The 13,846-nt window shown below is 33.3% G+C and overlaps 2 protein-coding genes across 2 annotated transcripts in view; one reads left to right on the top strand and one right to left on the bottom strand.

The window, feature by feature from the left end:
- LOC132205848 (homeobox protein Nkx-3.2-like) overlaps positions 1–13,846 on the bottom strand; it is a 182,434-nt gene that overhangs the window by 138,586 nt on the left and 30,002 nt on the right. The gene's annotated exons all lie outside the window — the stretch shown is intronic.
- LOC132205847 (T-cell leukemia homeobox protein 3) overlaps positions 9,920–13,846 on the top strand; it is a 28,388-nt gene continuing 24,461 nt past the window's right edge. The window contains exon 1 of the mRNA XM_059635172.1: positions 9,920–10,454. Coding sequence (XP_059491155.1) covers positions 10,001–10,454 — 454 coding nt within the window. The 5' untranslated portion in view covers positions 9,920–10,000. The remainder of the gene's footprint in view (positions 10,455–13,846) is intronic.

Raw genomic sequence — 13,846 nt, 5'->3', positions numbered from 1 at the left:
CCGTAAAACGGCACTCTAGAAAAAAATAAAAACAAAAATAAATTCAATTTTCATATTTTACTCTAATATAATAAAAATTTTTTTTAGCAACGATTCATGTTAAAAAGGATGAAAATAGACAGGTATTTCTCGGAAGGGTATTTTACTTTTGTAAATACAAATTTATTTAAAAAAAGTATTAATTATAATTAATAATAATATTGTTGTCTTAATATAAAAATTGATGCAAAATATTTTCAAGGAGTTAAAATACCATCAAAAAGACCCTATCCGCCGCAGTGAGTTTATTAATAATTTTTTGCTCTCGTCAATATAATTAAGAATGAAATATCAAATTTTAATTTTAAAGGGTTAATTTCAGTTTTTAATCATTAAAAAAGCAAAATATTGCGATTTAGAAATCATAGAATAAACAGCTCTTTGCGTAATTATTAATTTGACTGGCTCTTTGCAATTTCATTTTTTTTTCTCCCCCTCATGCGATATTAAACGTGCGAAACACCAAAACAATTCCGCATAGTATGTATATTTCGTTCGCATGTAATCTGCCGCAAATCTAAATTAAAAATGCAAAAACTAATTTGACTCTGCGGCGCTCGTTTCGGCCGCCGACAGCAGCATTTTCATAATTATGTTTTTGATGTTGTCTCATTATATATTTTGCGTTGCACTCGGATGTGCTCTCGCTCACTTGTGAACGTTGTATTTATAAAACAACACACTCACGCACGCGAAATTATTATTTTTTGATTGATGTGGTTTGAAATAATGAAATTTCACGATAAACGCGAAAGAGCCGCGGAATTTATATTTTATTCTCATTCGCGTAATTGCGCGCTGTTATCGTGTCGGCGGCATCACAACGCGCGCGGAATTGTTTTTGCATTTTGTTGGCCGAGCAAAAAAGCTCAAAAGGACATCACTCGGAATTAGTATCTGGCGTTGCGAAAATTTTTGTATGTATTGCGATAGGATTTCGCTATTGCCTCTGGTTTTAATTGGAAATCCATGTGTTTGAAAATTTAAACATTCACTTACCTTGAAAAAATTATAATTTATTTTAAGATTGATTATGTTTCGATCTAGTATTAATTTTTTTAAATTAATTTACAAAATGAATATATTTTGGCAAAAGAAAAAATAATAATTTATACTTTTTTTTAATTAAAAATATATGTTAAAAATTATAAATAAAGCTCTTTTCAAGTTCAAAGATAATGATATTTTTTCAATACTTTTAATAATAAATTTACGTTTGCCTATAATTTAAGTAAATTAATAAAAAAAAATCCAACGGGCACTTTCAAAAGGAGGAAAAACTTCTGTATATAGCAGTCGGAGAAACCTTTCAAAACAAATGGTACATAATCTCGCGCTTTTAAATGCGTCAGATGGAGTTCTCGTGTTTTCGGCGGGCGAGTGTGTCTCGCTTTTATATGTATGGAGCGAATTAGGATAGGCCGCGGTATCACACTCGTCATATTTCCACACGCGGCGTTTCCTGGTGCTTACTTTGAAAGCGAGACAACCGACGATGAAATACGGCAGCAGCCACAGACGGGGCTTTTAATATTTGAGACGACCAGACGCTTTTTAACAATTTAAATTTATATACACGCAAGCAGAGAAGAAGAAGAAGTCACGACTTTTGTAGATTAATCGATTTGCTTGGAGGCTCCACCGAAGCAAAAGGGGAAAATCTGTCACTTGATTTTGCTTCAAATATTGCGAAAACTCCATTATCACAAAAATCTGTGGATAACCTGAATTCTTTAAGACCGTCCTCATTTATTTAGTATAAAAAACATAAAATTTAAAATTCTTTTATGTTCAGTGCAAGTTAAGGATGAATTTGAGGTCGAACTTGTCCCTAGATTTCAATAACGTTAGTCAATATTAAATATAAATCCTCATTATTCATTACATTTTAAAATTACAATTAAAGTAGTAACATTACCTTGAAATTACTTTAACACAAACATTTTTACACTTTGTCAAAATAATTTAGTTTAAAAAATTCGTTGAAAAGATTTTCAGCAAATTTTCATAAAATTTTATCCTGATTAAAAAAAAATCTTTGTCGAACAAAAGCTCTAAATAATTTCGATTTTAATATCAATTTTCTAATTTTCAAATTATATGTTCCGTCGAACAGATCCAATCAAAAAATTCCAAATAAATTGCCTCTGTTAATTCTTGCAGTTTTATTTATTTTTCCTTTGCCTCTGACAAACGTTCGTTCGTAATTAAGTTTTGCTAATAAGTTTCCAGCGAATCGATTTTGAGAGCTGCAAACGCTGCCGCCGCGTGACCGTCAGTCAATCTTTTCACAGAGGCAGGAATAATTTTTCAGCAGAAAAGCCGTCGCTCGGTGGCTTAATTAAGTCATAAATTAGCGTCGCCGCGGCGATAATGATGCAGCACTTAACCCGGCTCGAAAGAGGTCAGCTGAGTACGAAAGAAAGAGAGAAGGAAAGTTTGAGCGATTGCGATCATAGAGAGCATCGGGGGCCGTGCGCGAGGTTCGCTCTCGTGGCCACTTAAAATTTCTCCGACAAGTGCGCACTAAAATCGTGTGCTGCCTGTCAGCAACAGAGAAAATATTCTTCAAGTGAATCACCTGCACTGTCAATTATATTTATGAGGTAAAAATTGTCGCGTTTTGCACAATCTCCCCTGCGAGTCTAACTAAATTGAAATCAGAATACCAATGAAAATTTGATCTTTAAAAATTAGAGAGTAATTGTGATAACAATATTTGGATAATATTTAACAATTTAGAAATTTTTAAAACTTTGTTTTTAAGAATTAACTTCGTGTTTTTGTTTTTTTAATTATTTCTTTAAAATTGACACTCTAAAATTACAATGCATCCTAATTGTATTAAAAATAAATTATTATTAAAAGAAATATTAATAATAACTGAAAAGCATCTTGGTATAACCAATTTAGGCATGGAACAGCCAAAACCAACAAATTAAAAACTTATTGTTAATGGCGTATCTTTAAAACAAATAACATTAAATAATGGCCTTTTAAGCATTAATATTTCATTTGTAGCTTAAATTTTGCATTTATATGTATATTTTTATCTTTATTCCATAAAAATGGAAAAATCTAAATTTATTAATTTATTTTTGTAAAAATTAACCCAAATTGGGATAAAAATCGGCAACTGATTCCCAGAAAAATGGCATAATATCGAAAAAAGTGAAATACTTAATTTGAAAACTCCTCATTGATATAGTCAATTTAAGTGTTTAAAACGATAGAATAGGAGTGATTTTAGCCAATTTATTTGAAAACAATTGGAGTTATTACCTTTATTTGATTATATGCATACAAATAAGGAGCCCTTGTATATGTTTTAAAAATTATTTTACGCTTAAATTTCCCTAAAATTTTGGTTTGTACTTTTTTTAATTATAAAATGGGCTTTTTTTCTAAAAGATTTCTTTTTAAAACTTTACCGATTGAAATTTTTTGAATGAACAAATAAATTCCTCGTTTTATTATTACTTTAAATTCAACCCGATTGATGTTGGGGTTGCCAAGATTGCATCAGTCGTAAAAGAGAACCCGTCTGTGGCGTTTTTGAATAATAAAAGAGTGACAGGTGCCGCGCGCGGTGCAAACAGAAAAGTATCACCTAATGGAAATCACAAATCAACAGTGAGAAGAGGGAAATAAAAATAATATCATAGAGAGCAGCAAAGCGAAGGAGCAGCGAAAAATATACAAACACACGCGCTTTGCTTAATGGACTGATAATATGCATTAAGCTTAATTTGAACAAATTGATTTGGAAGAGACCATAAATAGCGCGACACTGATAAAATGTCCTTTTATTTTTAACAAATTACTTTCGGAGCGCCAAGGACAAATAACGTAATAGAAAAAAGCAGTGCCGCGCGCTTTGGTCGCGGCGGGCGCCGAGAAGAAGAGATTTTAATGAAGCCGATTGCGGCACTCAAAGTGTTAAAGCGGAGAGACGCCGAGATTATTGGTGCGCGCTCTTAAAATTCCTCGAATGACTCCTCCATAAGATAGAGAGTAAAAGCAAACGAAACCTAGAGTGCGAAATTCTTCTTTTGGAAATAGGCACTTTGCATTGTTTAGGTTTGAAAAGAATTAGATAATCAGGGAATTAATTTATAATTATGACTATTTGAAAGTCTATAAAACTTTTTTTTAAACATTTGACTATAAGTATAAATTTTACCTGAATGCCTTTCTTGCAAAATAAAATTGTGAAGATCATCTGAGAATTTTTAATTCAAGAAATGAATATCACAAAAGCTAAAAAATAATTAATTTCTTCAAAAACTCATGGTTTTGAACAGTAGGTATCGAGAAATGAATTTAGAGTTCAGAAATAGAACAGTGTGGTACTTATTTATTAAAACAACGTTGAAGTATCAATATATAATTTTAATTTATGCGTGCAAACTTATTTAATTTATGATCAAAAAAAGCAAATATTTAATAAAAGGCTTGGAAATTAAATAAAACTATTATAATTGTAATAAACTTTCCTAAAATTAGATTAAAATAAATGGTCTCGTTCCTGCACTCAAAATCTTTTATCACGTTACCAACCGTTATTGTTAACTGCAAATCTATTTAGGACTTTTAGGAGGTGCTTCCCAACAAGAAAAAGGTTGGATAATTGCTTACTGATGAAAAAATTAACAAGAATATAGAAGAATATAATTGGTTTATGGAGCAATAAAAAATAGTATAATATTGAAATAAAAAATTTGACCTTTCTTCTTTAACATATCTTCACCATTAATAATTATTTGTCTTTAATATACAATATGCAAAAATTGCAATAATAAAATGCCACACAATTAAACTCAATTTAATTCTTTCCATATCACTTTGTGTAATTATTTCCCTTTTTCACCAAATTGCAATGCCCTCTAATAACAAGAATTTTGCCGGTATATTATATTTGATGACAGAAACGGTTAATTGGCCATTTTTGTGAGCCAGTTGTGTTCATTACCCCTCAATTAAAAATGTCACGTTATTCGGCCACCCATTCACTCCAAACGAGCAGGGAAATTAAAACTTTGTCAACTGTGAAATTGCCTCCCGTAATTTGCTTTGGGACTTAAATAATTCTATTGTTTTTCCTCCTTTAAAAACCTGCTGCAATAATTGAAACTTGAAATACATAATGTTTGTATGTATTTGTGCGTCTCTTTAGAGAAATACCACAAATTGAAGAGACGATCGAAATGAAAGAGACGTGATTGCATTATCCGTCGACCGCCAAATCAAGCAATCCTTTTTCTCATCTCCCTCCCATAAGGCACACACCAAGAATTATTTACAAATTGCTCTTCTTGATATATCCCCGCTTTTTTTATTTTGTGTCTCTCGGGCTCGCCGTGAGATGTGTAATTTGAAATCCTTTCCTGCCCAAGGTCAAACTTAATGACATCAATATCGAAAAATAATACACCATAAAAGCGGCCATCAGGCGTTTTGTAAGAGAGCTTTTTGTGCGTGAAAATTAAATCGTGCCGCAATCACTCGGTTTTCCTTTTTTTCTCGTCTGTCTGGCTCTTTGGTATTGTTTCATTCTGGTTTTATTATGTAAAATGTACAAGATGAAAGTGAGATGCGGTAGAATTGAATAATTTAAAATGTATAATGCACAAAACTGCAATAAGGAATTTCACAGAGGCTTCCTAGCTTCTGATATCAACCAATAGCAGCGTGGTGGAGGAATGTTTTCAACCAATCACAGATTTTTAGACTTTAAACAACCTTTCCTTATTTTCACTTATTAAAATGTTTTCAGATAATTATGTGCCCTATCAGAGTTAACAGTTTTTTCATTGAATTTTAATAAGCTAAATGCATTTAATTAAATTAATTGTATTTAATTAAGACTTTAAATTGTCCTTTTGTACAAATTTATAATTTCCATATTAATAACATTAGGCGATTCACAATTATGAAAATTTAATTAACGATCAATTGAATAAAATTGTAATGAATCCAATTAAATTTTAATTAAAAAAAAGTTTTACAAGAAAAACTTGTTTTGGAATTTCTCTTTAAACCAGATTATTTTCATAATTAGGAAGTATAAATTTTCCAAAACAATTTATTTCCCGTGTTGCAAGAGAGAGTTCGTGATGAAAACAAAAGACTAAAATTAAAATCCAAGCTCGATTTGACATGCATTTACTGCGAGTTAAACGCTACTTTTATAGGAGAGACACACGGGCAAGAATGAAATTACCTGTGGGGTCCCAATTTCGCTCCAATTTGCTTCATTACGTGTCTCTCTCTCTCTTTCGTGCACTCGCTCGGAATTATACATTATTTTTTATTGTACCCTTCCCTCGGTAATGGAGCAAGCGGCGGCAGAAGGTTAATACGCCTCAATTATCACGAGAAAAAGCAGACAATATGGTGCTGTATTTTTCTCACACACCCACCCAGCGAAATTGCCGCGCGGCCTCTCTGTAATAGTGCCGGAAAATTAACCGACCTTTCATTATGAAAAACCTGCGTCTCTTTCGTTCGTAACGACCGCAGGAAAATTAAGCAGAGGAACCTTGCGACTCAATTTCCGGTGCGTGGGATAGAATGATACACAATTTAAAAAGAAATATCAAAACTGTAATGCGAGGTCTCACATATATCTGTGCCTTTTTCCTTATGATATTAATTTATATCTATACTCACATGTCTTGGTTTTATTCATAGAAATAGCTTTTTCATTGCAAATACTTGAATTCATAAAATAAATAAATTTTTCATAAAAACGTTTATCGTCATAAATGTACGGTAGATAAATTAGCCTATTAGATGTAAAAAAAAACTTTGTTTGCAAGAATTAGAAGCATTAGTTTTCGAATAAAATGTACACCAATTTCATAACGGGTACTTAAAATTGCTAATCCTCAAGAATTTTGTTAAAATGTTAGTTGATTTTAATTTGGAGATTTTGGATGAAATTTTTTTCTTTTAAAATCTGGCCCAAATGAATTTTACCAAAGGTGCGATAAACGTTTAATAAAATAAAAACGCTGTGTAATGTTGAATAGGTGATCGATCAATCATCTCTCACGCAGGGGCTTAATATAATATTTTATTACGCTAGTGTATTTATTTGCTGATGTGCGATCGTGTGTGTGTCGAGTTGTTAATGCGCATTTTCGTTTCAGGCAAACGAAAACTCGTTTGGCTATAGCAGCTTTTTAACTTTTATGACGAGCGCGTCTAAGAGGCTTTTAAAAAATTTTGCCTGTGTACATATATAAAGGCTTCACGTGAGTAAAAATACATCACGCCAAATCAATGACAGCACTTAAACGGCAAATAGATGAGCGACGAATTAAGATGTTAAAATATATTTTATGAGTATGTTACACGCGAACTTGCCGGCGTCAAATTAATGGCTTATTTGGATCGGCAGTCACTCTCCACGTCAACATACACGCTACCGGAATAATTATTACAAAAGCGCATTAAAAACATCTAATATATCAGTGCGTGTCTCTCTGCTCTAGAGTGGATTCGCCAATTAAGACGAAAATAAAAGCGCAAAATCCATTTTGCTGATTTGCATTTTTCTTTATTTTTGTCCGAATTTTAAATATTCGGAATTTTTCCCACAAAGCTTGATATAAAAATTCAGATTTGTTTTTTAATTCCATAAAATTATTATTGAAATAAATAATTTTTGATGGTGCATATTTACTTGTGTTTAAACTTTTACAAATATAATCAATTTAATTAAACTGGATAATTTTTCATTTAATTTTAATTATAATATATTAAAACATTCTCAAATTTGGCTTCTTTCCCACGGGCCTAAAATTCATTTTCGTCTCTCATGGTATTAAAATTATAAGAACGTGTGCGATGAATTTTCACGATTTTCATATTTCACGCATGACAGAAATCTCAATGTCATCCCGCAGTGCTTTTTTGTCCCTCTCACGTCCTCTAATGATTTCGATTCGAATGATGAATGCCCCTGTTATTATTAATCTAAATGACAAAAAAATTATATTCTCTGCTGCTCAAATCGTTCAGCGGAAAGAGCAGCAGGTGCCTATGATCAAATTCTGCTTTTCCCTCCTCAAGTGCAGACCGCATTTAAGAGGACATTTTTTGTCCTTGGCAGGAAGAGGAAAGATTTAAAGCATTTTAGTTTTATATATTTATTTCGGAGGTTTTTTACTCCCAGGACCTTTCTTTGGCATACGAGGTTCATTTTGTGACGCATCCAGATGGCAAACCGCAACAGACGCTCAAAAACAACAAAATATATCTCTCAGAGGCGGCCATCGAGAATATTATGGCTACTACGTGACTTGAATTGAGTTTTTCCTAATATTATATTCATGTATTATATTGACCGTATTGAAACAAATTTAAAATATAATTTTCGCTCGGATGGAATGGTTTTTAATCAATAATATAAGAATATTTCCACTAGATTCAGACTTTTTTTAAGTTTTTTTTTTTATTCTAAATTGAGACATTAAAATATTGTTTGCATTAGGCCTTATAAAAATAAAATCGTTTAAATGTTACGCTGAGATTGTGTTTTTTTTTAATGATTTTCAACGGCTAATACCAGCCTGTCGAACAATAAATACCTATTAACAAAGCAAAACGTTAAATACGAATTAAATTTATTTGATACAATACTATGTTTAATATCTTAAATATCAGTGCATTATGATAATTGAAACTGAACACTCATTTTTCCAACAAAATTTGAATTAAAATTAATTGTAAAAAAAACAATAATTATATTTCTGCCTTGAACCCTAAAACATAATTATGATATGCCTGTTTTGTAATAAAATAAAATAAGTTACAAAAATTGCCTCAATTGTGTAAAAAAATAATCATAAAAATATACTTAGCCTGCAGTAATCATTATTGTGCTGGCAAAATTAATGATTCGATGAGTCTCTTGGAAGTATTTCGTACAATTATCTTTCACAACTCTCGCAGTCAAATTCATTATCATGTTGTATCAGGGATAAAAAGTTTTCATCTTGAAAGTTTCGAAGCACTACATGTAAGAACGGATTGAAAAAAAATGTGGCAAAAGAGAGTAGGGAAGGGCTGCAACCACTGTTGCCACGAAGACCAAGCAGGTTGCATAACTTCCATTTTTCTAGGCGATCTTCAGCAGCAAAATTGTCACCTATTTCCTTGCTCTCATTGTCAGTGAATGAGATAATAAAGAAAACCGCAAATAATATCAAAGTATGTATAGGAAATATTTAAATGTAATTCATAGTTAATTTTTTTTTTTAAAGTAAAGATCTTATTTATTCTCATATGCAAGTTTTATTCAGTTTATCTTATCATTTTTGAGAGATTTTCCGTATGCTTTCTGAAACGTTTTAATTCGCGCAAATCCTAACAGACTGCTGTGAAGTTTCCTGCATTAATTATAACCTTTTCAATCATTATAAGAAACAATAAAAAGTAAGTAATATTACTTATTTATTTAAATACATTACTTTAAAATAATTTTCTCTTCTATAAATACTGCAATGATTTTATTTTTAATCCAAGTAAAACAGAATAATATTTTTTATGCATTTCAGAGAATCGACAACAGTGGAGCAGAGCGGCAGAATCGACAGCCGCATCGAGACGCAAATTAAATTTGCTCTTTGCAGAGAGAGAGAGAGCGAGAGAGATTCGCAAAAGCAGGCTGTTGCGCGCTGATGATTTGGTTATCTAATTAAGCTCTCTGCGGTAATAACCATTGATCACGGCGCCGATCTTGACGGCCAATCGGCGCCCGAGGGCGGTCGGTGGCAGGGCCAACGGGGCCGCACGCGGCGCCAAAGCCCCGCCCCCGACCGCCCGGCGCTGCAGAGCCATGTGGCCGCGGCCGCAGTGCTCGCCAGCCCGTTCTCCGCGCCGCAACTCAGAGTTCCTCTCCGAAAAAGTTATTAGAATTTCACCGGAACAAAGTTTGTTTTTTTAGAAAAACATGTCGTCGGTGAGCGGGGACGAGGAGATCAACGTTGACTCGGACAGCAACATCAGCTGCAGCGACGGCGCCGCCAGCGACGCCGACGCGGCGCCCATCATGAGCACCAAAGATCCACACGCCAAACTGCCCTTCAGCATTTCGCGGCTGCTCGGCGCCGACTTTGACTCGAAGACCACCAAGTTGGGCGACGCCGCCGTCGCCGCCTGGGCCGACGCCGCCAGCTACGAGCACCTGTTCGGCGCCAGGGGAGTTCCGCCCGGCCTCCTCCAACACAACCTGCACTACGCGACGGCGCCCGGCGGCGCCATCATCCGAGTCCCGGCGCACCGGCCGCCGCCAACGTCGGCGCCAAACTCGGTGCCGCAACTCTCGGCCTCGTCTTATCCGTGGCTGGACCCGCTCCAGCGCAGCGCCGCCTTTGCATCGCACCTCGTCAAGGAAAGACTCACAGGTTAGTGCCAAACTGCAATTTTACAATATTGTTTAAAAAAGTAGCACAGATATTTATCCTCGTTTGCCAAATTTAAGTACCAAATCGACCTTTGAATATTTTTGCCATAAATTATTTATGAAAATTAACATTTTTTTTCCGTGTTCTATCTCGATATAAATTCGCTACCAGGATTTTTTTTTGCTCACTACTGCCAACTTTGAAATTTCAATTAGAAAATCTTGACGCCTATTTGAACTACAAGAATTAAATTAAGTTACAAGTTATATTGCTTAATTAATTACTTTTGAGAAAAAAATCCCATTTGGAATTAAATAATATATTTGAAATCAAAATGATTTTGCAGGGAAAAAATTGAGCCTCTCTGATATTCAAATGGATTTTTTTTTATTGATTATATTATAATTATTATTTAACTGCCACATTATAATCATTTTATAAGAGAACCAAGAAAGAAATTTGTAAGAAAATTTAAAATAAAAAAAAACATTCGGTGCATATTATGCACTTGAACTGTGGACATTAAATAATGAGAGGTTATATAAACTGAACTCATTATTTTCAGTCGGTGAAAAGGAAGACACAATTTACTGTCCTTTTCCGCTTTTTGATCGACGGTTTTTGCGGCAAGCAGCAGTATTTTTGTCAAGGCTGTGTTGTAAAAATATTTCCTTTAGCAGCGGAAAATTCCGCAACGACCACTCCTCTCTAGCATTATATTTATTTTTACTCTCAAATTTTGTCTATATATTAGAAAAAAACACTTAATTATTTTACAATTAAAAGACAATTTCAGTTTAACCAGTAGCAGGAGCCTTTTTTAATCCAAGTCATGATTAATGTTTTCCAACGCTAAATTTCCGTTTTATTATTATAAATTTAATTTTATAAGCAAAATTTCCAAATAATATAAGCGTATATCATTTATATTGTTTCTTGCAATCTGTAAAATGTATTGATTGATTGAATGTATAATATCTTGATATCTTTAAATAACACATCGCTTGTTCTGTTCCGTTAATAAATCCCAATTTTGATTTCACAGAGAACAAATTAGAATGGTGCTCTTCAAACTAATCATAATATTGATTTAATTTTGAATTTTAGTAAAATATAAACCTTATAAAACTTTTAAGCTATATGTTTACAGTTTATTAAAAAAAAATCAATTCATTTAGAAATTCCACTACATTCTAGAATTTTTATATAATTATTCAATAAATGTGAACTTTCACTCGGCAAAAAATATTATGCAACAGACAGAGAGTGAGAGGTGCTTTGTTATCAAAAAGATAAGAAAACGCAAACTTTGGTCACAATATAATGAGCCTTCATTCATAGCAGGAAAACCGGAGTAAAATGTTCCGGAAAATTCTCTCTGCAGGCGAGTTGATAATAAAAAATACTCCAAATAAATAATGAGCATAGCCAGACTTTCGCGATGTCAATCAAGTAGTCTCAAGGACATTTACAGGTAATTAAAAATTTGATAAATTTTTACATGCCCAGCGAGACGATAAGAAGCTTCCAAACTTTCCTCAATCCTCCTCCGTCGAGGCTGGAAAGGACAGTAAATAACAAAAAATCCTGCTCATTTTTCACCTTATTTACAACAATAACAAATTATCCACGTCAGTCTCTCGTTGCAATTGTCTTGCTTTTTACCGCTACTTATCGCACCCTCATTTTTAAGTGCCACAATTCAAGTATAATGCGCGCACCGCGAATGCAATAAAAACTTTTTAGGGAAATGACGTACATTGCCTTTTTTATCAGCTTCAAGTGCTCATTACCTGGGTCATGAAGTCAGTCTGGAGGTTAATTGGAATAAGTTTCTCCGCATTTTTGTTTTTATAATTACTCTGCAGATAGTGGTCTTGCGGAAAGTAAAAAAAATGATTAATATTTTATATTCCACTGAAATATTCTTGGTTGCTTTATAGTGACAATTTCCTCAAGACACGAATGCAAATTTTTATATCGTGATTCTCTTTTGCTCCTTTAAAAGAATTATTTATTTCCTTTGTTCCCAAGTTAAAAAGAAAATCGCTTCTTTCTGCGAATGACTTGTTAGTGGCCGTAAAAGGATGCAAGTCTCTCTCGACGAAACAATAACTTATTATTCATCTTCGACGGAAAATTGCGTTTTAACTACACAAGTTTTTTTTTTCTTATTGAGCAGAGCGAAATAAATATTCATTCTTGGCGTGCGTGGCAATTAAAATTAATAACAGCGAGCAGTGCATTTCTTGCATGTGAATGTATAAAAGTGTGTAATGATTATGCACACCGTCAAGTGTTGAAATTCATGTCCAATTAATGCAAATCAGAGCGTCAATTAAATTGCAGGATTTGCTCCAAAAGATTTGTAAAAAAAATCTGCGGAAAATTGTTAAATTTGTGTTCCATAAAATCTAAAATAAGTCGATTTAATCAAAAAGCTCAATTAAAATTTAAAAATAGAATTAAACATAAACACTTTTGAAGTTCAGTTTTATTGTTTTTTTTTTTAAGTTAAATTTTATTGTTCCGAGCTAATTATTTAGGTATACTCGCCAGATGTTTTTGTTCATTTCAGCTTTCACGCCAGGAACTTTCCTCCGAGCGAAATTCCGCACATATGTTCAAATTATTGAGCCCAAACAACTAAATTAAGCACGCAGAAAATATTACTATTATGGTAATTGCGCATCCTTGAACTGCAATAAAGATTTCTTTGGTATTTCTTTTTTTATAACTTCCCCTTCGCTGGCGAATTACGAGAAACTCAATGAGCCGAATAATTCCTGCGACGAAGGGCGAAATGATTAAACTCCAATTGTATAAGTGAGAATGGAATGCAAAAGCGATTAACTGCATGTTTGTTTAATTTTTCTCTGCACTTCTCAATTATATCACATTCGGAAAGCCGTGTTTAATTACACGTCGTAAAACAATGAAAAATAATTAACACATACACAAAAATTATGTAGTAATTTCTTTTATTTACTCTCTTGCAAGTCAACCGGCGAGATGTTCCTCGTGCAATTGCTTTACGACCGTGGATTAGATGTTCGTGGAAGAGGAAATTATCGATTTCGAAACAAAGGCCTGCCGGTGCATTTTAATATTTTACTGCAGGAGAGAATATTTACATTTGAATGCAGTTTGTAAATGAGAAACTTCTCGCTCGCCATTGACCCGAGGTATTTTTTTTGTTTTTTTTTGTTTTTTTTTGCCGAACGAAAAATATATATATTTTTTGCTCATTTTTTCAGTAATTATGCCTCGACGGTATAATTGCGACTTAAGTGAGATAACTAGTAGAGAAAAGTAAATGAAAGGCCGTGCCCGCGCTATTTATCATTTTTAACCGGAACCCAAACGCAAATTGTTTCTCTGGCAGAGGCTCT

Source organism: Neocloeon triangulifer, unplaced genomic scaffold, assembly GCF_031216515.1.
Source record: "Neocloeon triangulifer isolate White Clay Creek 2 clone unplaced genomic scaffold, ASM3121651v1 ptg000003l, whole genome shotgun sequence".
Classification (NCBI taxonomy): Eukaryota; Metazoa; Arthropoda; class Insecta; order Ephemeroptera; family Baetidae; genus Neocloeon; species Neocloeon triangulifer.
Note: the sequence above shows the minus strand (reverse complement) of the source record. Positions and strands in the feature narration are given on the sequence as shown.